The 26,065-nt window shown below is 36.1% G+C and overlaps 1 protein-coding gene across 2 annotated transcripts in view; it reads left to right on the forward strand.

Annotated features, from left to right (window-relative positions):
• ECT2 (epithelial cell transforming 2) overlaps positions 1 to 20,947 on the forward strand; it is a gene marked incomplete at its 3' end in the record, with an annotated part of 64,477 nt that extends 43,530 nt beyond the window's left edge. Inside the window, exons 21-25 of one of the 2 annotated variants that reach the window (XM_082655609.1) lie at positions 4,163 to 4,301; positions 5,811 to 5,965; positions 15,489 to 15,596; positions 16,596 to 16,742; positions 19,710 to 20,947. In XM_082655609.1, coding sequence (XP_082511735.1) covers positions 4,163 to 4,301; positions 5,811 to 5,965; positions 15,489 to 15,596; positions 16,596 to 16,742; positions 19,710 to 19,799 — 639 coding nt within the window. Of the gene's footprint in view, positions 1 to 4,162; positions 4,302 to 5,810; positions 5,966 to 15,488; positions 15,597 to 16,595; positions 16,743 to 18,203; positions 18,471 to 19,709 lie in introns of those variants that run through there. The other variant, XM_082655608.1, reaches the window with a different exon arrangement.
• Positions 20,948 to 26,065: the final 5,118 nt, after the last annotated feature.

The following is a 26,065-nucleotide window of genomic DNA, read 5'->3' on the forward strand; positions in this document are numbered from 1 at the left end:
ATGACTGCATCTGTGTTTTGTGGTTTTGTGGTGTCTGTGACCTTATTATGATTTTAGGCAGCCTCTCTGCTAATGGGTAGTGTTGTGTTCCTGTCTTGTTAGTTGTTTGGGATAAGGTATCCAGCACTGTAGCTTGCTGGTCGTTGAGTGGACCTGGGTCTTAGCGTTGAGGTGCAGATCTCTGGGAGAGCTTTCGCAGTTTGATATTACATGGAGTCGGGAGTTCTCTGGTAGACCAGTATCCTGAACTTGGCTCTCCCACGTCAGAGGCACAGGCCTGACACCTGGCTGGAGCACCAAAACCCTGTTAGCCACATGGCTCAGAAGAAAAGGGAGAAACAAAGACATAAAGAAAGAAAGAAAAATAAATAAAATGAAGTTATTAAAATAAAAAATAAAAACGTTATTAAAAATAAAAAAATAAGAAGTAATTTAAAAAAAGAAAAGAAAGACAGAAGAGAACGACCAAAGCAAAAAACAGATCCACCAATGATAACAAGCGCCAAAAAGTATACTAAAAAAAAAAAAAGCAGACAGACAGAGCCTTAGGACAAATGGTAAAAGCAATGCTATACAGACAGAATCACACAAAGAAGCACACACATACACATTCACAAAAAGAGAAAAAGGGGGAAAAAAATCTATGTATTAAAAAAAAAAAATAGGAAGAGAGCAACCAAAGCAATAAACAAATCTACCAATGATAATAAACTCTAAATACTAAACTAAGATAAACATAAGACCAGTCACAAATTAGATGCAGAAAGCAAACCCCAAGTCTACAGTTGCTCCCAAAGTCCACCTCCTCAATTTGGGATGATTCGTTGTCTATTCAGGTATTCCACAGATGCAGGGTACATCAGGGTGGCTGTGGAGATGTCATCCGCTGCTCCTGAAGCTGCAGGGAGAGATTTCCTTTCTCTTCTTTGTTCCCACAGCTCCTGGAGTTCAGCTTTAGATTTGGCCCTGACTCTGCATGTAGGTCGCCTGAGCTCATCTGTTTCCACCCAGACAGGACGGGGTTAAAGGAGCAGCTGATTAGGGGGCTCTGGCTCACTCAGGCCGGGGGGAGGGAGGGGTACGGAATGTGGGGCCGAGCGTGCCGCGGCAGAGGCCCACATGACGTTGCAACAGCCTGAGGTGCGCCATGTGTTCTCCCGGGGAAGTTGTCCCTGGATCACAGGACCCTGGCAGTGGCGGGCTGCACAGGCTCCCAGGAGGGGAGGTGTGAGTAGTGACCTGTGCTCGCACACAGGCTTCTTGGTGGCGGCAGCAACAGCCTTGGTGTCTCATGCCTGTCTCTCGTGTCTGCGCTGATAGCCGCGACTTGCACCCATCTCTGGACCTCATTTAGGCGGTGCTCTGAATCCCCTCTCCTCGTGCACCCCAAAACAATGATCTCTTGCCTTTTCGGCAGCTCCATACTTTTTCCCGGACTCTCTCCTGACTAGCTGTGGTGCACTAGCCCCTTCAGGATGTGTTCACGCTGCCAACCCCATTCCTCTCCCTGGGATCTGATGGAAGCCCAAGCCTCAGCTCCCAGCCCCCGCCCGCCCCGGCGGCTGAGTAGACAATCCTCTTGGGCTGGTGAGTGCTTGTCGGCACCGATCCTCTGTGTGGGAATCTCTCCACTTTGCCCTCTGCACCCCTGTTGCTGCGCTCTCCTCCATGGCACTGAAGTTTCCCCCCCGCCCACCCCCCTGTCTCCACCAGTGAACGGGCTTCCTAATGTGTGGAAACCTTTCCTCCTTCACAGCTCCCTCCCACTGGTGCAGGTCCCGTCCCTATCCTTTTGTCTCTGTTTATTCTTTTTTCTTTTGCCCTACCCAGGTACGTGGGGGAGTTTCTTGCCTTTTGGGAGGTCTGAGGTCTTCTGCCAGCGTTCAGTAGGTGTTCTGTAGGAGTTGTTCCACATGCAGATGTATTTCTGATGTATTTGTGGGGAGGAAGATGATCTCCATGTCTTACTCCTCCGCCATCTTGAAGGTCTCCTGCACATTAGTTTTTAAAGTATAAATACAACGGAATCTTAGAGAAAAAGCCAGGTACAGTTACAGGTGCAATAAAATCTCACCAAAAATTTACTTGTGTTAAAGAGTTTTGTTGTTGTGAGGTTAGTGAAAAATGGTATTTTCATTTGGTCAGTACTGTCACAAAACACAAAAGTAAAGGCAGTGAAAATACTGTACACAATTGACCTTACCCTGAACTGAGAAAGTTATAAAAAATCATGAGGCAGATAATTCTGAACTACTTGTCTCCCCTGTAATGAGAGCTTTAGCCTGCTCTGCTTTTGAGAACAGGGACTAGGTAGAGTCAATTTTTGATCATATTTTATTTGAATCTGCAGTATCATGCTCACTGAGTACCATGTAGCTGCTTAGTAGTTCTGTTTGTTTGCTTTCATTAAAGCTTTTGTAAGTTTTTCCTGTTGACGTTCATAGGTTAGCTGGCTCCATTCATCTAATAGGTTAGGTTATCTGTACTTCCTTTGCTAATCCATTCTGGTCTTTATCCTCTTAATCCTTAGATAGTTGAGACTTACTTTAAATTTTACATCCCCTTCAATTTTTGTGAAGTCTTCTACAACTGGCTCATTGACTTACCTTCCATTTTAATTCCTGCCATTGGTCATTCCTTGTAGCCTCCAAGTCTGTTATCTGATACCCTGGTTTCTCACTTCCTTCATCTTCCTGAATTCAGTGACTTTTTGTTCTACTCTCTCTTAGTCTCCATGTCAGAATCACATTAACTGTAACATTTCTATTTTTAACATTAAATTTGAACTCCAAATTTATAATTTGGACTTTTAGATTTATAAACTCCTATTCTTTAGCTTGTTTGTTTAAAAAAAAAAACAAAACTTTGAGTAAATTTGGAATGAAGAGAATGATAAAAGTTAGAAGCATTTAAAATAGATAAGATCTAAACTGACTTCACTTAAACATGACGGGTGATGTATCTATATTTTGAGTTTTTACCTTGATGGACTAGCATTTGTATCATCAATATTAGCACTTGTCATCGTTTTTCCTTTTTAAAAATGAAACTTAAAATTATTTATTTGCTTAGCTAAATTAAAAGTATATTCAAATAGTACAGTGGAAATAATTAAAGAATCAGCTTTTTTCATATATTAATGTAAATGGGCCTTTAATATTTGATATGTATCATAGATCTGTGTCATATTTCTGCATCAATGTGAATGTGATACTGACTGCCTTTTGATCTTTTTTCATTAGCCAACACAAGCTATCAACAATACATTTTTCAGCCTTACTTTGTCATATTCATGATGATGACCAGTCAATCTCAATTCATTAAGTAGCTTAATCTAAATCATTTTGTGTTAATGTCTTTCAGTTGATGATTATAACCCCCAAAGAAATGTTCTTTTAAAAAGGCAAAATAATATACTAGGATTTCATGGAAATGAAAACAATAAATTTAAAGACCTTATAAAATTCACAGAACTCAAATACATCATGAGTCACAGGGTCCTTTCTGATTTTGTTCCTGTCTTCTCCAGCATTACTTTACCTGTCTTCCTTTGCATGAGTTCCCAGTTTAGGTAAAGTTATATCTTAACATAGCACCTTGACTTTATAATTTGTATCAATTTTTAATGTATTATTTAGTTACTTTAATTTTCCTGTTTGTCAATAGTATGTAGGTATCATGAGAGCCAGAACCATTTCTGTATTATTCACTCCTTTATCCTCAGTGCCTTGCAAAGCATCTGAGATAATTGTGTATTCTGCTCTTACACTGAAATCAATTATCTTTTGAACCCAAGGCAGCAATCCCAGAGCAACTATTCCCCTTTCTGAATTCAAGGCCTTTTATTGAAGGTTCCTTCATCCTTTGATCCTGTTACTTCTCACAGTGCTTCTAAGTTCTTTCACACCTCTGGGATCTTTTCCATATATCCTGTTTTCCTGACTTTTGTGCTCTTCTCATATAAACATGAGCATTCCTGCTACATAGTTACATGTATGAATTTGTCACATAGTAACTATGCTTATCAGATAATAATTTTGGAATGACTGGTAGTTAAATAAGCTGCATATAGATTTATGTGATTAGTGCCATTTAACTTTTAAGCATTTGGTGTTTGTTTTTATGTTACTGACGATGACTTTTTTTTTTTTTCTATAATCAGATAGCAAGAAAACGACACAAGGTTATCGGCACTTTTAGGAGTCCTCATGGCCAGACCCGACCCCCAGCTTCTCTTAAGCATATTCATCTAATGCCTCTTTCTCAGATTAAGAAGGTGCTAGACATACGAGAGACAGAAGGTATGGTCATTGGATAAACTATTGGCTAGATAAAAATAGTTTATATTCATTGAAAGTTTGATTCCCTTATATATATTTTTTAAGCTGGTATATTATCTTTAAATATTGTTGGTTAGTTCTGGCAAAGTAATTGTTCTTATACTTCAACTACATCTCTAGGAACTGGGAGATTTTTAGTTCAAATGAAAATACTATCTCAGTCTGAAGGATATCTTCATCTCTTAAGGGACAGAGAGCTTTTAAGTGGCTACATGTCAAAATAGAGCCCATTCCCACACCAAAACTTATTTTTATTCCTTCAGAATCCGAAGACAATTGTAGTCTATTACGTGTGCCCCACAGCTTATAACCTTCCCTGTTGCCAATGGCTGTATTGTTAGGGATACACTTAGGATATGACAGGAATAGATGTGCATGAGTAAGTACACCCAAAGTAACTATGGTAGACTCAACATGGGCTCAAATGTGTATTAAGGAAAGCTTTTACTCTATACTTTGGGAGTGTTAGAGAGGATTCTTTGAAGGCCTGAAATTGGGAAAAGTTTATACCTACTGGCGCAGTATCAGTTTTTAAAATAGTACCTAGTGATGTGCATGCCTGGCAATATTTTGTTTGTTTAGGCATATATTTTTACAGTGTAAACTGGTTCCATTACTGATCCCATCCTCAAATGACGGAAAGCTTTTAATTTATGAGAAACAATAAAAAAAACCCTTGAATGGCAACTTATATTGCTATCTTTACTCAATTGTCAAATTCTGGATTTATTAAAGGTTACATAGAACATTCACTTAAATGATCTCTATATTTTTGGATTATAATTATGGAAGACTTCATTGTTTAAAATAGGTTCTGTTTTAGCATCTTGGTCATAAAACATTTTGTAACAATTTGAGTATTTTATTTATTTGAACTTGATTTAAATAGGTTGAATTATTGAATTATTCTTACAATGTCACTTTATTTTAAAACTTAAATTCTAGAATTCTAAGAAATGATATAATCTAATTTTTTAAAACTCCATCAAAGAAAATATGAAATGTCATGGAAAATACTGCTTACTTAACAATATCATTGTTGGTTCCTCACATGGTACATACTATTATAATTCTTTCCAGTGTTTCAACTTAATATGATGCTATTCTTTGTCCAGTTAAAAACAGAGGGGAGGGCTTCCCTGGTGGCACAGTGGTTGAGAGTCCGCCAGCCGATGCAGGGGACACGGGTTTGTGCCCCGGTCCGGGAAGATCCCACGTGCTGCGGAGCGGCTAGGCCCATGAGCTATGGCCGCTGAGCCTGTGCGTCCAGAGCCTATGCTCTGCAACGGGAGAGGCCGCAACAGTGAGAGGCCCATGTAACACACACACACAAAAAAAAAAAGTAGAGGGGACAGAAAAGGTAGAGAAGAGATAATTTTTTGGAGTTTCATTGCTCTGAGGGAACTTGTGTTAAGTCTGTCATTTTCCAAGGAGTAACATTTAATGTTTGTGATTATTCTGGAACCCTAGATTGCCATAATGCTTTTGCCTTGCTTGTGAGGCCACCTACAGAGCAGGCAAATGTGCTGCTCAGTTTCCAGATGACATCAGAGGAACCTCCAAAAGAAAACTGGCTAAAGATGCTATGTCGACATGTAGCCAACACCATTTGTAAAGCAGATGCTGTAAGTTCTTAAACCACTATTATAATGAAAGTTTAAACTCCATGGTAATATACAGACTAAACGTGTACGTTTCTAATGACTTGTTAATTATGGATGAAGGAGAGTTTGTGTTGTGTTTATTGAGGAAAACTGATTTAAAAGTTGCTTTGGAGGAAATTTTTAAAAATATAGACACATGAAACATTTCTTTGAGTCCCTAGCTTACAGACAGGGCCTCATATATAAGGCCTCATAGCCTTACAGCCCCTTTGGCTCTGCTGTAGTGAAGCTTTTGGGACTTATAATGTATTTTCATTAGTGCTCTTTGACTTGGCTATCTGTGAGAGAGTATTTTGTTCTATTGTTCTTTTATCTTATTGAGAGCAATAGGTGAATTGTAGCAAGTTGCTTTTCCTGTCAGGCAAGTTGCCAATGCAGTTTTCTTAGTCCAATCTCTTAAAATCAAATGCCATTATGAATATATAACCATTTTTATCCTGTACAGATTAAAGTGAAGATATATGAGAAAATCAAATTCTTGAAGTTAAATGACTCACCAGAAATCAGGTAGCTTGTAGTAGATCTTGGATGAAATCTAGGTCCATTAAAAGATAATTTGGGGGCTTCCCTGGTGGCGCAGTGGTTGAGAGTCCGCCTGCCGATGCAGGGGACACGGGTTCGTGCCCTGTCCAGGAAGATCCCACATGCCGCGGAGCGGCTAGGCCCGTGAGCCATGGCCGCTGAGCCTGCACGTCCGGAGCCTGTGCTCTGCAAATGGGAGAGGCCACAACAGTGAGAGGCCCACATACCGAAAAAAAAAAGAAAAGATAATTTGATTTCTTCATTATATATGGGAGAGACATGTGATAGATATAGATCCCTTCATCTTTGCACAAATGACATAGATGGAGGAGAATGTATAGACAGATAACCTTTTTCAGTATAGTACTTGGACATTTCCTGTGGGAATAAAACATACAGTTTATTATAGTTAAATCTGATCTTAAAGACATTGAGGTATAATTATTATTGCTTATAAAGTAAATACTTTATTAAAAGTATTTACCTAACTGTTTAGAAAAATTAACAGACTTTTAAATTTTATGTTTTTTAATTGAAGTATAGTTGATTTACAGCATTGTGTTAGTTTCTGGTGTACAGCAAAGTGATTCAGTTATACATATATATATACACACATATTCTTTTTCATTATGGTTTATTATAGGATACTGAATATAGTTCCCTGTGCTATACAGTAGGACCTTGTTGTTTATCTATTTTATATATAGTAGTTTGTATCTGCTAATCCCAAACTCCTAGTTTATCCCTCTCCCACCCCTGTTCCCCTTTGGTAACCATAAGTTTTTACATTTTCTATGTCTGTGAGTCTGTTTCTTTTTCGTAAATAAGTTCATTTATGTCCTATTTTAGATTCCACATATAAGTGATATCATATGGTATTTGTCTTTTCTCTTTGTGATTTACTTCATTTAGTATGATAATCTCTAGGTCCATCCATGTTGCTGCATGGCATACTTTCATTCTTTCTCATTGCTGAGGGGTAGTCAGTCCATTTTTTTAAACTTTTTTTTCTTTTTAAATTAATTAATTATTTATTTTTGGCTGCATTGGGTCTTTGCTGCTGCGCACGGGCTTTTTTCCTAGCTGTGGCGAATGGGGGCTACTCTTCGTTGCTGTGCGCAGGCTTCTCATTGTGGTGGCTTCTCATTGCAGAGCATGGGCTCTAGGCACGTGGGCTTCAGTAGTTGTAGCTCGCCACCAGAGAAGTCCCTATTCCATTTTGTATATATACCACATCTTCTTTATCCATTCATCTGTCAATGGACATTTAGGTTGCTTCCATGTCTCAGCAATTGTAAATTGTGCTGCTGTGGACATTGGGGTGTATGTATTTTTGAATTAAAGTTTTCTCTGGATATATGCCCAGGAGTGGGATTCCTAGGTCATATGATAACTCTATTTTTAGTTTTTTTAAGGAACCTCCATACTGTTTTCATAGTGGCTGCACCAGTTTACATTCCAACCAACAGTGTAGGAGGGTTCCCTTTTTCTCCACACCCTCTCTGGGATTTGTTATTTGTAGACTTTTTAATGATGGCCATTCTGACTGGTGTGAGGGGTACCTCATTGTAGGTTTGATTTTCATTTCTCTAATAATTAGTGATGTTGAGCATCTTTCCATGTGCCTCTTGGCCATCTGTATGTCTTCTTTGGAGAAATGTTTATTTAGGTCTTCTGCCCAGTTATTGATTGGGTTGTTTTCTTGTTATAGAGTTGTATGAACTATTTGTATATTTTGGAAGTTAATCCCTTGTTGATTGAATTGTTTGCAAATATTTTGTCCCCTTCTGTAGGTTGTCTTTTCTTTATATGGTTTCCTTCCTGTGCAAAAGCTTATAAGTTTGATTAGGTCCAATTTGTTTATTTTTGCCTTTATTTCTATTGCCTTGGGAGACTGACCTAAGAAAACATTGGTACAATTTATGTCAGAATGTTTTGCCTGTGTTCTCTTCTAGGAGTTTTATGGTGTCTTGTCTTATATTTAATTCTTTACCATTTTGAGTTTATTTTTATGTATGGCGCGAGGGTGTCTTCTCACTTCATTGATTTATATACAGCTGTCCAGCTTTCCCAGCACCAGTTGCTGACGAGAGTGTCTTTTCTCCATTGTATATTCTTGCCTCCTTTGTCAAAGGTTAATTGACTGTAGGTATGTTGGTTTATTTCTGGGCTCTCTGTTCTGTTCCATTGATCCATATGTCTGTTTGGGGGCCAATACAACACTGTTTTGATTACTGTAGCTTTGTAGTATTCTCTGAAGTCTGAGAGGGTTATGCCTCCAGCCTTGTTATTTTTCCTCAGGATTGCTTTGGTAATTCTGTTTTTTTTATGGTTCCATATAAATATGAGAACTATTTGTTTTAGTTCTGTGAAAAATGTCATGAGTAACTTGATAGGGATTGCATTAAATCTGTAGCGTGCTTTGGGTAGTATGGCTGTTTTAACAATATTAATTCTTCCAATCAAGAGCATGATTTCATTTCTTTGAATCATCTTCAGTTTCCTTTAACAATTTTCTAGTGTTCTCAGCATATAAATCTTTGACCTCCTTGGTCAGGTTTATTCCTAAATATTTTGTGTGTGTATGATGTGGTTTTAAAAGGAATTTTTTCTTTTTTTTTTTTTTTTTTTACTTTCTGATATTTCATTGTTAGTGTAAAGAAATACAACAGATTTCTGTATGTTAATCTTGTATCATTACCTTGCTGAATTTATCAGTTCTAATAGTTTTTGTGTGGAGTCTATAGGGTTTTCTATATTTAGTGTCATGTCATCTGCATGTAATGACAGTTTTACCTCTTTTCCAATTTTGATACCTTTTATTCCTTTTTCTTGTCCATCGCTGTGGCTCAGACTTCCAATCCTATATTGAATAGAAGTGGTAAGAGTGGGCACCCTTATCTTGTTCCAGATTTTAGCGGGGAGGCTTTCAGCTTTTCACCATTGAGTATTATCTTGGCTGGGGGTTTGTCAAAACAGCTTTTATTATGTTGCAATGTGTTCCCTCTATACCCGCTTTGGTAAGAGTTTTTATCATGAACGGACACTGAATTTTATCAGATGCTTTTCCTGCATCTATTGAGATAATCATGTGTTTTTTGTCTTTTCTTTTGTTGATGTGGTGTTACCACACTGATATTTGTATGTCGAACCATCTTTGTGACCCTGGGATGAATCCAGCTTGATTGTGGTATATGATCTTGTTTTTATGTGTTGTTGGATTTGGTTCGCTAATATTTTGTTGAGAATTTTTTCATTTATATTCATCAAAGATATTGGCCTTTAATTTTCTTTTTTGGTATTGTTTTTGGTTTTGGTATCAGGGTGATGGTGGCTTTCTAGAATGCCTTTGGGAGTGTTCCCTTTTCAATCTTTTGGTGGAAGAGCTTGGGGAGGGTTTTTATAAGTTCTTCTTTGTATGCTTGGCAGAATTCCTCAGTGAAGCCATCTGGTCCTGACTTCGGTTTGCAGGGAGTTTTTTCATTGCATATTGTATTTCACTTCTAGTGAATGGTCTGTTCAAATTTTCTTTCTTCTTCATTCAGTTTTGGTGGGTTGTATGTTTCTAGAAAATTGTACATTTTTTCTAGGTTGTTGAATTTGTTGGCATATAATTGTTCATAGTATTGTCTTGTGGTTTTTTAAATTTCTGTTGTACTGGTTGTTATTTCTCCTCTTTCATTTCTTATTTTATTTGGTTCCTCTGTTCTTGATGAGCCTGAAGAGACGTTTGTTGATTTTGTTTACCATTTCAAAGAACCAGCTCTTTTCTTTTGTTTTTTAATCTATATTTTATTTATTTTCTCTCTGATCTTTATTATTTCTTTCCTTATAAGAACTTCTTTTGCTGCATGCCATAGATTTTGTATGGTTGTGTTTTTATGTCATATGTTTCAAGGTATCTTCTGATTTCCTCTTTGATTGCATCATCAACCCATTGGTTTTTGTAGCATGTTTTTTAGTCTCCATGTAATCATTTTTTTCTCATTTCTCTTTTTGTGGTTGATTTCTAGTTTCACGCCTTTGTGGTCAGAAAAGATGCTTGAAATAATTTCTATCCTCTTAAATTTGTTCAGGCTTGTTTTTTGTCCTAGTATGTGGTTTGTCCTAGAGATTATTCCATGTGCACTTAAAAAGAATGTGTATTCTGGTTTTTTGGGATGTAATGTCCTGAAAATAGCAATTAAGTCTAACTGTTCTATTGTATCATTTAGGATCTCTCTTGCCTTACTGATTTTTATATCTGGAAGATCTGTCCATTGGTGTGAGTGAGGTGTTAAAGTCTCTTACTATTGTATTCCTGTCAATTTCTCCCTTTATGTCTGTTACCATTTGCTTTTTGTATTTAGGTGCTCCTATACTGCATATGTTAACAAGTGTTATGTTAACGAGTGTAATAGCCTCTTCTTGTATTGACCCTTTTATCATTATAGAGTGTCCTTTATTATCTTTATTACATTAGTTTTAGAGTCTGTTTTGTCTGATAGGAGTATTGCTAGACCCACTTTCTTGTCATTTCTGTTTGCATGAAATATCTTTTTCCATCTCATCACTTTCAATCTATGTGTGTCCTTCACCCTAAAGTGGGTCCCTTGTAGGCAGCATATTGTAAGCTTCTGTTTTTTTATTCAATCTTCCACTCTGTGTCTTTTTATTAGAGAATTTAGTCCATTGACATTTTAGGTAATTATTGGTAGATATGTATTTATTGCCATTTTAAATCTTGTTTTCCAGTTGATTTTGTATTTCTTCTTTGTTCCTTTCTTTTTGTTTTTCATTTTGTAGTTTGATGGTTTTCTTTTGTATTACGCTTTTGTTCTGTTCTTTTTGGTTTTTGTGAATCTGTTGTATATTTTTCATACTCGCTTCCCCCACATTTTATGATTTTGATGTCCTCTTTTACATCTTCATGTTTATTCTTTTGGTGTTCATTGTAGTTATCATTGCTTTCACAAAAATTTATTTTTTTAATCTGTATACTGGCTTATTTAAGTGATTTACTTTCCAGTTGAGGTATTTCTCTTTCCTCTAGATTCTTGCTTCTTTTCTATTTAAAGAAGACCTTTCAATACTCCTATTAAGATAGGTTTAATATTACTGTATTCTTTTAGTTTTTGCTTGTCTGAGAAATTCTTTATCTCTCCTTCTATCATAAGTGATAAATTTGCTGGCTAGAGTATCCTGGGTTGCAGCTTCTTCCCTTTCAATACTTTGAATATATCTTGCCACTCCCTTCTGGTCTTCAATGTTTCTGTAGAGAAATCAGCTGATAGCCTTATGTGGTTTCCCTTGTAATTAACGCTTTGTTTTTCTCTTGCTGCCTTTAGAATCCTCATATCTTTTAACTTTTGTCATTTTAATTATAATATGTCTTGGTGTAGGTCTGTTTGGGTTCTTCTTGTTTGGGGCCCTCTGTGCTTCCTGTACCTGGGTATCTGTTTCCTTCTTTATATTTGGGAAGTCATCAGCCATAATTTCTTCAAATACATTTTTTTTTTTTTTTCAGTACGCGGGCCTCTCACTGTTGTGGCCTCTCCCGTTGCGGAGCACAGGCTCCGGATGCGCAGGCTTGGTGGCCATGGCTCACGGGCCCAGCCGCTCCGTGGCATGTGGGATCTTCCTGGACTGGGGCACGAACCCATGTCCGCTGCATCGGCAGGCAAACTCTCAACCACTACGCCACCAGGGAAGCTCCAAATAAATTTTTGATCCCTTTTTCTCTTTGTTTTCCTTCTGGGATCCCTATTATGCATAGATCTGGATACTTTATATTATCCCATAGGTCTCGTTTATTACTTTCCTTTTTTCTTTTTTCATTTGTGTTTCTGTCTGCTGTTCTGATTGGGTGATTTCCATTATTCTATCTTCCAGATCACTTATAAGTTCTTTTGCATTATCCAGTTTGTTGTTGATTGCCTCGAGTTCCGCTTTTGTTTTGGGAAATGAGTTTTCTAATTTAATTGCCTCCTTTTTATAGTTTTTAGTTCCTTTTTACAGTAATGTGCATTTCTATTGATAGACTTGCTTAATTACTTCAGTATTTTCATTACCTCCTTTTTGGACTCCGATCTGCTAGACTGCAGATGTCTGTTTCATTGTTCTTTCAGGGGAATTCTCTTGGTCTTTTAATTGGGAGTATTTCCTCTGCTTCATTTTACTTCTGTTTCTCTGACTCTGTGAATTAAGGAGAAATAGTTATCTGCTGTGGTCTTGAAGGGCTGTTTTTTGTGTTTCCCTGTGTAGCCCTCGTGAGTGTAATATTTTTGTTCAAGGGCTGTTTTTATTATGGATGTCTGCCACATTTTTCTTTAGTGTGTGTTAGCCGTTATCCCCTTGATAGGGGGTATGATTGTTACCGTGATGACCAGAGCCTGCACTGATGTTGAGTGTGGCCTCCTCTTTGCTCTTTGGTTGTCACAGCTCTGTCAGGGGCAGGGTCTGCACCCCAGTTGTTGGAGTAGATGCCACCAGCTCTGTTTCTGGACTGGTGTGAGGTAGTTGGGCTTGAATGCCCCTGCTGGGAGAGGAACCCCTGATTATTCCTCTGCAGAAGCTGTCTACTGGGAAGTCGCTCTGTGGTTTTGCTTGTTACCTGTCGTGTTGGCTCACCAATGTATACTGTCTTTGGCACTGCCCTCAGTCCCACCTCAACCATGGGAATTCAGACAGTAAGCTGGGGTATCTCTCAGGTGCTGTGCTCACAAAGCCACTAGCATAGATCTTTTGACATGTAACCACTGAGTTCAAGCACTGGTATACCATGGTCGTGCACCTGGACTGGGTCAAGCATCTGGACCCACCGTAGGAGCTACTGAGTCAGCCCAGACCCCGGCCCTGGCTCTGTGTGTGAGCGCCAGCAGAGCCTGCTATCGCCAGACCTGCCCCAGCCACAGGAGCGCCAATAATCTACTCCGATGTCCTGCAGGCACTGGGTTTACAAAGCTGTCTCAGATGCACAAATCCGCAGATATCACAGCTGCTGGAACACTCAGATTTCAACCCTGCTTCTGAAGTTGTGCGGCCGCTGGCCATAGGCTAGGGTTTCAGCCCTGCCTCCATGTGTGGGCAGCTCACCCAAGCTTGCTCGCTCCCAAATCACAGAGGCAGAGCCTCACCCTCTGAGCACACCGAGAATGAGGCTGCTATTCCAGGCCCCGCCCCTCCCTTTGAGCTTGCAGGTTAACAATGGGACATCAGTGACAGATCTGGGCTCCTTCTTGTGCATGCCCCTGTTTGCAGCTGTGGACCACACTCCAGCCTCTTCAGGCTGTCTCCATGCAGCCAATGCCAGTCTTCTCAGGTCTGTCCTCTGAAGCCCAAGTTTTAGCACTAGCCCCTGTGTGTACCAGCAGATGTGGGTCCTAGGCTGGGGATTGCAGTGAAATGGCCAGGGCCTTCTGTGCAGGTCTATGTTCTTCTTGTTGCACACTGGCTGCAGCACTCTCCTCCAAGCTTCTGAAGCTCCCTTTCTCTCCCCACTGATCTCCCCTGCTGGTTAAGTGGCTTCCCATGGTGAGGAAACCTTTCCTCTTTCACAGCACCCTCCCAGGGGCACAGATCCCATCCCAATTCCCGTTTTCTTTCTTTCACCCTACCTGTTAGGTGGTCATCTTTCTTGCATTTTGGTTTTATGAGATCTTCTGCTGGCATTCAGCAGGTATACTATAAGAATTATTCCATATGTAGATGTATTTGTGGTATATTTGTGGGAAGAGGTGAGTTCCACTTCCTTCTATTCCACCACCTCCTCTGGCCCTTGATTTGTTTGTTTTTTAAAAATTTCTGTGGGGGGCTTCCCTGGTGGCGCAGTGATTGAGAGTCCGCCTGCCGATGCAGGGGACGCGGGTTCGTGCCCCGGTCCGGGAAGATCCCACATGCCGCAGAGCGGCTGGGCCCGTGAGCCATGGCCGCTGAGCCTGCGCGTCCGGAGCCTGTGCTCTGCAACGGGAGAGGCCACAGCAGTGAGAGGCCCACGTACCGCCCAAAAAAAAAAAAAAAAAAAATTTCTGTGGGCCAAGAATATGTTGTTATAAATAAAGGATTGTTCCACAAAAAGGTTCATAGAAGGAAATACAGTGCTAGTGTGTACAACAGAGTGCTGATGAGAAAAGAGATGCAGACAGCTTTTTGTAAAGCCAAAAAACTGCTCATTATAAGGAAGAATTTTTTCTCATAGTTCTAGATATCCATATATAAAATGGATTTCTGCAGTATAGTGATTGCCTATTATAGAGATTACTCCTGCATTTATCACAATGCCTGACTACATGGCTTATGCAGTCCTTTCTAAATGTATAACCATGATTCTGAAATGTAAACGGTTAATGGAAAAATTTCCTTAAAATAAAATCTATTGAATTACTAGCCACAGGATGGCTGATAATTCTAGAACTGAAATATAAACAGTTAATGAAGATATTTCATAAAGTAAAATTAACCACAAGATGGCAGCAAACATTTAACTATATCCTGATTTATACTGTGTTAAACCACAGAATTCTTCCCAGTTGTGAAATTTTGTTACTAAGAAATGTTTGTAAATTCAGATATTAGGCAACTTCAGTTGAGCTCTTTCCTACATTTCAAATATTATGCATAGTAAATTTTTTAAAAGCCCTGAGTCGGTGTCTTATCATTTGAGAACTTTTGCCATGTTGAAGAGGAAATATTTCTATACTCATACACACACACACACACACACACACACACACACACACACACACACTGTAAAAAATATAAAAATCTGATTCTTTGAATCAGTTTTTGTTCTTCTGTTATATACTTTTTGAGGCCTTAAATAAATTTCAGAGTAGAAATTATATCAAACCCATCAGAAATCTTGAGTAGCTTCATTTATATATGCTCCCTATGTGAGCATGTAAGTTCTTAAAGGTTTGATTTTAGGAACAGTTGTGTATCTTTATTTTGTTTATTTTAAAATAAAAATATTAATTTTCAACAGGAGAATCTTATTTACACTGCTGATCCAGAATCCTTTGAAGTAAATACGAAAGATATGGACAGTACATTGAGTAGAGCATCTAGAGCAATAAAAAAGACTTCAAAAAAGGTGAGTCTTAGTGAAATTATTATTCAGCATATCTCCAAAATGTATTTTTCAGAGTATATTAAAATAGTATTGCCATAGACATCAGGTAGTGTATAAAATAAAGCTGTTTTTGGTTCTAGGCAATGGCCTACAGAGATAATAGTTTAGCTCAGTGAATTCTTTGGCACAGTAATTATAACAAATTGTTATCCTTCCCATTATAGTTACTATGATACTTCTGATGGTGTTTTAGGTATAGATACGTGTGCATTCATGTTAGAAATTGCATTTAACATGAATTGCGTTCATGTTAAAAATCAGATATTTTTCAGCAAAGGGCACACAGTAGAGTCAGGAAACCTGGGATCTATTCCTTACCATAAGTGTGTTTCAGACTTCTAATGATGAAGATAGCTTTGTTACTTACCTTACAGTATTGAAGTTGTTGAGGACTACACAAGAATGTTGGTAATAGGGCTTTTTAAAAGTAGAACTAGACTTTTAATTTTACAGGTAAAATTTTGCAACTGTAGTCTACTTGCTAGGTTTATAAGTCTTGGTTGTTGTTTTCCTTGCCTTTGAGGGGAGGCTTTATACTTTAATCATCATTGTATCTCTGCATTTAACATGTATGATGTATAGTAGATAAACATGTTAACAATGATGATTCAAATAAACTCCTACACTTTTTCAATTAAAGAAATTGAGGTTTAAGTGACTTTGGATCAAAGATCTCACAACTAAATTGTAGCAGAATCAGATAACACCCAGGTTTCTTCTCTCATGCCAAATTTTCCCTCCCACTTTCTCCTGCTGGACTAGTGTAGGTGCTCTATGAAACCAAGATGGAGTAATCTACAATGTACTACATTTTCTCACTGCTTTGTCCAAAGAGATTCTAATTTTGCTATATACTTTTTATAGAAAAACTTTTGGTGTGAATTTGGCTTTGTTTACATATAATTGTTCTAATCAGTTAGATTTGTCTAGGTTTTTTAATTAATTGTAATTTAACTCTAGGTTACAAGAGCATTCTCTTTCTCCAAAACTCCAAAAAGAGCTCTACGAAGGGCTCTTATGACATCCCAAAGTTCAGTGGAGGGAAGAAGTCCTTCTAGCAATGATAAGCATGTAATGAGTCGTCTGTCTAGCACATCTTCATTAGCAGTAAGTGATTTTGATTTAATGGGCTAAATGACTCCAAATTTATGAAGTTGGTGTGGAATTTGTTAACTTTTTAAAGATGGAAATATTAATATCTCCATCAATTTTTTGGATATATCTAAGCATCTGACCTCTTTACTGGGTTAGGTAACTGAGAAAACCTCACTTAATGAACTAGAGACTTACTTAATGTGTAGTTTGATATGAAATTTTATTGGGATTGAGTTGTAGGTCTCTAAGAAACATGTTTCAATCTGGCCTATCACTTTACTGATGTAAATAGCTATGGTTCTATTTATAGATTGGCTCCAGTAATATAGCAGAGACTGAGTTTTATTTCTTTCATTATTTCTGTGATGAATATATAATCTCTGAAGCTGTGAATATCAAAGGATGATATGGGTTCTAAATTCATGTATATATTTTTAAATGTTTCCTGAGCAATCCAAATTCCCAACAGTGTCAGAATTTTAGTCATTTAATTAATATTAAGGGCATTTCTAACATTTATTATTATCACTAAATAGTGATGTATCTGTCCTTTGTAAAAATTATTAACCTTACCTACTAAGGTTAAGAAAAGCAAGTGACTGTCACTTCTTAGCTGTATGTCCTTCAGCAAGTTTCCTATTCTCTCTTATCCCCATTTTTGCAGATGAGAGAAAAGAGGTTAATAGTACTTACCTATGGTGTTATTGTAGAGAGTAAATACACACACACACTCACGTATAATGTGATTTTGTACTCAAAGGCAGTTTGAGTAGTGGTTAAGAGCATGAACTCTGGAACTCACATGTTCAAATCGCGGTTCTGCTATTTGCTAGCTGTGTGACCTTTGTCAGCTTATTAGAGATCTTCCTGTTTCAATTTCACTGTCTGTAAAATGAATCTAAAGTAGTAGTTGTAAGGATTAAATAAGTTAATATACACAAAGGGAGTGCTTTGGTGTTTTATAAATGGTTACCTTTAATTGTTAAAGTTTATACAGAAAAGGCACATAATGCTTAATAACTTATTTTTTTATAAAGCTAGTTAAGTCGTTAGTTAATATACATCAAAGGTTACAGCTAATATGAGTATGTTTATACAGAACTTTTAATCAAGATTAACCTTCCAGTGAGAGAGAAATTGTACTTAGTTGATGATATAAATTTTTGCAAAGAAATTTGATTAATGAAAAATATATTGAAATTGACAAAATTTAGCATTCATTTACTAAAATCGGACTGTAAGCTTTCTGAAGTCCAAAGTACTATCCCTTGTTTATTTCCTGCATTTATAGTAACTATTATAAACATTGCTTTTCAAATGAAGATAATTGGATTTAATAGAAGAATTTTGGAAAATTAATATATATTATTTATGATTTTGTCAATTTTATGTAGACAACATAAATAAGAAGTACCTAAAATATCTTTAAGGCGTTCATGTCCTCTTCTCAATTGCCTATTTCTGTTCTAACAGATTACCCATTCTGTTTCCACAAGCACTATAATTGGATTTACTAAGCATGGTTATGTTCAGCGCTCAAACTCTACTGGTGGGCGCTCTCAAAACTCCTGGTTTCGATCTATACGTCATTCTGCCTCACGAGCTAGTTTTTCAGAGATGCTAGAAGGAAATACTGAGTTTTCAAATTTCAAAAAAAGTTCTATCCAAGTCATCTTTGACATTTGTGAAGAATTAGGAGATATGCCAACCAGTAATGGAAACAAGCCTCGTGAAGTTTAATGTGAGCTTATTAGCTATTTGAAGTTTGCATTTGTGAAAAAAGAAAGTATTTTTCTCCACTGAATTACTTATTAGGTGGGTGGGGACTTTTGAATTCACAACTTTATAACTGCTTTGAATTCACAACATAGGCTTAATAGAGTTTCTTTGCTTATTGGCACATAAAGATATGTTTGCAAGGTAATTTACTCATAAGTCCAGAAAAAATCAGTCCCATTAGAGATTTTCTTATTTATGAAAATGATTATTTAAAAAATAGTAGTAATTGTCCTGTGAAGTGGATTTATATTACAGATCTGATTCTTAATCTTAGATTTATGACATTTATGTAAAATTTATGCTTTTAATATGGCAAATCGTAAAGGTTTTACCTGAGGAAAATGTAAACTATTATACTATCTACTTAAATCATTTCTTTGCTATCACTTGAATGGTAATACTTTACCAACCTAGCTCTTTAAACACTTCATTTTATTTACTACCTAGTTGATGAGAACTTACAGCTAGCTACCTTGCTGGCTCTAAGTTTAGTTGCAGTTAGCCATTAATATCTGCTAAAATAAAACAGTACCTTTATAATTTGTTTTGATTTACACTCCCTCTTGAGTGTTTGGTATTCATGTCTATGTTTCTTTGTTATTAAAAATCTGATGATATTTAACTTTGACACTCTGAAACAATAAGTTTAGACAGCTTAGTATATTAATAATCTCTATTATCAGAAGCACTGCTGTTTTGCTCAATTTTTACATGGAGCAAAATCATACAAACACATACAGACATATAAATACGGGTTGCATACATAATATAAAAACTCTTTCGTAGTTTATGACTTTTAATTTAGAAAATTATTTCCCACGAAGTAATTTTACTCCTCTTAATTCTGCTTTATGATTAAGTTAAGAAGAAACCACTAGGGTTTGTCTTTTTAACCTCAAAACTTATACTCTAATTTATAATTTTAAAAAAACCTGAAACACTAAGCATATATCTGTTTCAACTGAGTTCATATGTAGTAAACTAGTCTATCCATTTGTTTCTTGTTTTCAGAATGCTAAAATAGTTTTAATTATGTGTTCTCCCCACCCTTCCCCCCTAATTTTATTTAAAGAGTTTAGATTTTTCAGATGTCTTGTTATGATAATTTGTAAAATGTAAAAATGACATGTATGATACTAAACTGTATATTACAATTTTTAAAAGAAAAAATTTTAAATACACAATATTTTGTCTTCACAGGGCATCCCATCTCCTTCCCTTGTCAGCCTTCCTTCCTTCTTTGAAAGGAGAAGTCATACTTTAAGTAGATCTACAACTCATTTGATATGAAGCTTAAAAAAATCTTAATTTGTAGAAACTTTTAAACAACCTCATATTCACATAAGAAACTGACTTAAATGGTACTTGTTGTTAGCACTTGGTGAACGCTGGAAAGAAGGTAACACTAAACTATGCCATTTTATTTTCTTCTTGAAAGAGTAAGATTAACCTCTTACATTTTTTGAGTTAATTCATGTAAAAAATTATATTGATTTTGATGTAATTTTTCTCTTTGTTGAATGCAATTGAAGACCAATCATTTAAGTTATTCATGATATTAGTAACTTTGCCACGTGATGCAGTAAATAAATTTTATTGGCTGACGCCAAATACTACTGTGAATCTCTTTGTATAGTGTCCATGAATGAATTTTTGGAAATAAATATCTGTGTATCTCAATTTGTTCAGAAATTAAGTGATACCACAGTACTTACTAGATAAAAACCTGCATAGATCTCTGAATAGTGGGTTCTTGGTCCACATGTACTATTTAAAGTAGTTATTTAACTGCTCCTTTTGCAGTTTATTTTATAAATAAAGATACAGCATGTGGATTTTAAAAGATTTGCCGCTATTAACAAGAATAACAGTTAAAGGAGATGGTTTCAAAATACGCTTGCAAATTGAGATAAGGGCAGAAAGATTAGAAAATAATGTATATTTTGCACAAACATGATACTGGTGTATACTTGTAGCTGTTTAAGGGACAATATACTTATGATGATTTTAGCCACTAGCAAATCTTGATTTAGTTTGATAGTGTGTGGAATTTTATTTTGAAGGATAAGACCATGGGGAAATTGTGGTAAAGATTGTTTATATTCTTTATGAAATAATTCTAAAGTTGGCTAACCTGCTGTAAAATACATAGATATGTGTATGGTCAAATTTTTATCATGGCCTCATAATTAAGTGTAAAACTGAAATACATTTATTTGCTTTTGTAAAATACTTTTCAAACCCTGATGTTATCTTTCACCGTAGTCTTTTTTTTTTAAGTCAGTAATACAAATTAATCAAGTTCCTATGAATAAATGCATTTTTATTTCCTACCTGTTTAGGGAGTACTGCAAATGTTTAATTGTCACTTAACAATTTTCAGTTATCAGTTATAATAGTTTAACTGACTATATAGATTTTTTTCTATGCCACATATGTACCACTTTTAAATAGTAAATGATCCTTTATTGCTATATTTTAAAAGCAGTTGTATTAGGAAGAACTTTGTAAATAAATACTTAAAACTCAAGTATATTTTATGTTTCATGTTTTAAACAGTTCTTTCAGACAAATTTTCATAAGCCAGTATGAATGCTTATATCAGCCTTTGCTCTGTTGTGTATTTGCTTGCATATTTATTGCTTATTCCTCCCTCTATTAGTATTTGTAAGCATTATGTATACTGGGCAATGTGTAAGTTAGGAGTCGTTAATCTAGAATCTACTTTGCAGAATGGAGGTAGTGAATCCTATGATAGTTTATATAAAAGTTTGTGTTTATGTGCATGTATGCATTTTTTCTGGCAGAAAATACACAACTTTTATCATTGTATTGGGATGGAGGGAGCTATGGTTGCCTCCAAAGATGTGGGTTTTCCAGGGAGAGGAAGTGATGTGAGAAAAGGCATGAACTTGGAAATGTATTGGATGTTCACTGGCAAAGTGTAGCAGGTAGTTAATTTTAACTTTAAAGGGAGCTTTAAAGTCAATGTGGGAAGGTACTATTACCCAGGAGTGTGGATGCAGGAAGATGTGAGCAAATTGGAACTCATTACTGCAACCGAATACCACAATTCTCACAGACATATTTCTAGAGGAATGTAACTTATTAATACTGATACAGGAAGAAATAGAACACATATAAATGTTCCTATAAACACTATAGAAATGGAATCCACATTTAAAATTATTCCTAGAAAAAAATCACCAGGCCCAGATGGCTTCACTGGATAATGCTATTCAATATTTAATGAAGAATTAATATCAATCTTACACAAATACTTAAAGAGAATAGAGGAAGGAGACGTCCCATCTCATTTTATGAGTTCTGGATAACTTTGGACATTTTAAGAAATGTTAATCCTATTTGTGAAAATACATGCAATATTTCAAAATGTTAACAAATGAAATATTGTAATATATAAGAAGAATAGTATATCATAACCAAGTTGGGTTTATGCCAGGCACACAAGGTTATTCTAATTTTAGATAATTTATCAGTATATTTTCCTAATAGGTTAAGGGAGAAAAATTATATTACCTCTGTAGTTGCAGGGAAAACATCCGATAAATTTGTCTCTTGTGATCAGACTTTTTGCAGATTAGGAGTAGAATGGAACATCCTTAAACTTATAAAAGGTTATCTACCAAAAAAACTATAACAAACATCATACTTAATGATGAAACCTTGGCAACATATTCTTTGTGATCAGAAAGGAGTGGGGTGCCTACTTCACCTTTAATCAACATTTTAATGTAGTCCCTCCCAGTGCAGTATTGTAAGAAAAAGAAATGGTATAAAAATTAGAAAGGAAAAACCAGTACTGCTGTTATTCACAGATGATATGATTGTGTAGATAGGAAATCCTAAAGAATCTACAGATAAGTTACTAAATTAAATTCTGATACAAAATCAGTATACAAGTATGAATTATATTAACACCAGCCACAAACAGGTTGAAAATGCTTTTTCTTAAAAGATACCTGTTACAATAGCATAAAAACCACTGAAGTACTTAAGAATAAATCTAATAAAAGATGTACAAGATCTTACAGAGAAGACCATGGGACTTTATTTACGTTAATTAAAGACCTTAATAGAGATATTATACCATAGTCATGGATTGGTTACTTTACTTTTGAAAAATGTTTCCCCCAAATTGAATTATAGATTCAAACAAAGCCAGTCAAAATACAAAGTGTGTGTGTTTGTGTGTGTGTAAAATAACAAACTGTTTTAAAAATTTATATGGAAATACAAGAGTTATGAATAACCACTCAGTTGAGGAAGGTTTATTAGAAACAAGGTTTATTATAAAGTCGTAGCAATCAAGACGTTGAGGTGTTGGAAGTTTTGGTGTACTGAACACAAATAGATTAATGGATTATAATTGAAAATACATAAACAGACAAAAGTAGCACTTTAAAACATTGGGGAAAAGACTGTTCAATAAATGGTGCAGAGAAAAATGGGTATCTCTATTAAAAAAAGAAGGGAAGGAAATTAATTTCTTCACATGCTATATACAAAGATGAATTTTAAGGGAATTGTAGACCTAAATATGAAAGGTAAAACTATAAAGATTTTACTAGGTAATATAGGAGAGTATGTTTAATCTGTTGGGTTGGAAAAGATTGTTAAACTTGTTACTTTGTTTAAACTAATTATAGTGGGAAAGATTGATAAATCTACATTAAAATTAAGAACTTCTAGTCATGAAAAGACATCATTACGAGAGTGAGAGTCACAGAGTAGATGTTTGCAATTTATGCAATTGACAAACGACTCATATCCAGAATATGTAAATAACTGAAAAATCAGACATCTCTATAGAAAAAAAGGCATTTTACAAGTGAGAAACCCAAATGGCTAATAAGTTTATTAAGAGATGTTCCTCATTCATAATGCAGAAAATGCAAGTAAGATACCATTGCACATGCACCATATTTGCTTAGCACAAATGGGAAGCAGAGAAGTCTCTTCCACTGCTTGTAGGAGTGTAAATTGTATAATCATTTTATAAAATGCTTGGGCATTAAGCAGTAAGGTTTAAGATATGCATACCTTAAAACCAAACAGTTGTAATCCCAGATATTTATTTCAGGAAAAATAGGCACACGAATACCAGAATCCATGTACAAAAGAATGTTCATAGCTACATTATACATAAAAGCCTGAAAATGAAAAATCAGAAATTTATATCAACATTATAATGGATGAATATACTGTATTATAGTCATGCATTGAATGAACTCCTGAACATGCAATGACCTGGATAAATCTTGAGAGTATTGAGTGAAAGAAAACAGATATAAAAATAACTATTTTTTAAATTCTATTTATATAAAGTTTAAAAATTGACAAAGTGATACTTTATTGTGTAAGGTTGTAGAGTTATCTGGTAAAAGTTTAAAGGCAAACAAGAAAATTGTTACTCTAAAAGCCAACATAGTATAACCTCCATGGGGGAAAATGAAGAAGGGGCACATGGGAATTTAGGTACTCTGGCAGCATTCTATTTCTTAACCTTTATGTTATATACTTGTTCACTTCATAGTAATTTATTGTTTTATTTAGCTTTTTAAGAAGACCAATAATGTTGACAAACATCTTTCAAGGTTGAGAGAGCAAATATAAAATGTTAGATGTGATATAATACACTGACACATGCATATTATATTATGAACAACTTTCTGCCAGTCAAATTGCAGACTTAGTTGAAATTGATAAATTCTGAAGAAAATACAAAAAAAAATGACTCAGTAAGAAAAAAAAATCCTGGTTGGTTCTATAATTATTAAAGAATAGATTCCAAAGTTAAAATTCTTTCTTACAAAGAAAATGCTTGGCCTAGATAGTTTCAGGGTAAGTACACCCCAAATTCAAGAAACAGATTGAAGAGAGAACATTTTCCATTTATTTATTTATTTTTGAATATTTATTTACCTATTTGTTTTTGGCTGTGTTGGGTCTTAGTTGCGGCACGCAGGATTTTTCATTCTGGCACACAGGCTCTTCATTGCAGTGCGCGGGCTTCTCTCTAGTTGTGATGAGCATGTGGGCACCAGAGTGCACGGGCTCAGTAGTTGTGGCACACGGGCTCTCTTGTTGTGGCACGCGGGCTTAGTAGTTGTAGTGCGGGCTTAGTTGCCGTGTGGCATGTGGGATCTTAGTTCCCTGACCAGGGATCGAACCCATGTCCCCAGCATTGTAAGGTGGATTCTTAACCACCTGGACCACCAGGGAAATCCCAACATTTTCCATTTTCTAATGAGTTTTTAACATAACCTTGATATCAGAACAAAGAGAAAAGGAAAGGAAAATTATAGTCTAATCTCATTTAAGACTATCAATGGAAAAATTCTAAAATTGCTAATACTCTATTAGCAATGTGAATTCAGCATTGCATAAAAAAGATTATGCATCATTACTAAGTTGAGTTTATCTCTGGAATGCAAGGTTGATTTAGCAATGCAAAATCAGTTTTTAAATACAAAATGTAATTCACCACATTAACAGATAAAGGGGAAAATCATAGGATCATCTCAGTAATAAATAAAAAACATCTGAAAAAAATTTTTTTTTTTTTTTTTTTGCTGTACGCGAGCCTCTCCTGTTGCGGAGCACAGGCTCCGGACGCACTGGCTCACGGGCCCAGCCGCTCCGCGGCATGTGGGATCTTCCCAGACCAGGGCACAAACCCGTGTCCCCAGCATCGGCAGGCAGACTCTCAACCACTGCACCACCAGGGAAACCCTGAAAAATTTAATGCATAAAAAAGCACTTCCTTAAGGTAGTAAAGGACTTTCACCAAGAAAGAGTACAGCACACATCTTACTTAATGATGAAACTTTAAAAGCATTTCCTTCAAGATCAGAATACAAGGATGTCATTATATTGGAGGTTCTAGCCAGTGCACTGACAATTTAAAAAAAAAGAAAGAAAGGTCTAAGAATTCAAGAGGAGGGACTTCTCTGGTGGTGCAGTGGATAAGACTCCGCGCTCCCAATGCATGGGGCCCAGGTTCAATCCCTCGTCAGGGAACTAGATCCCACATGCATGCCACAACTAAGAGTTCGCATGCCACAACTAAGTAGCCCTGGAGCCACAACTAAGGAACCCGTCTGCTGCAACAAAAGGAGCCCACATGGGGCAACTAAGACCTGGTGCAACCAAATAAATAAATAAATATTTTAAAAATAATAATAAAAAGAATTCAAGAGGAAAAAATATATTCTTATTCACAGGGGAGTTATTGTCTGCATAGGCCCATCTTCCCTCCCCACCTCCACAAAGAATATGCAGATAAATTGGTAGAATTAATAAGAGTTTAGTAAGGTTCTGGAAACAAGTAAAAATCAATTTTATTTCTATGTACCAGCAAAAATCAAAAGCTATAATAAAAAAAAAGTAATTTGCAAGATTTTTATGCAGAAAATTAAAACTTTATTAGAAGTCATTAATCTAACAGTACAGAGTATATTCTTAGATAGAAATTCCCCAAATTGTTCATCCTCAATAAGAATTTTTAATTTATTAAACTGGCTTATTCTAAA

The sequence above is a fragment of the Grampus griseus genome (assembly GCF_964374135.1).
Source record: "Grampus griseus genome assembly, chromosome: 5".
NCBI lineage: Eukaryota > Metazoa > Chordata > Mammalia > Artiodactyla > Delphinidae > Grampus > Grampus griseus.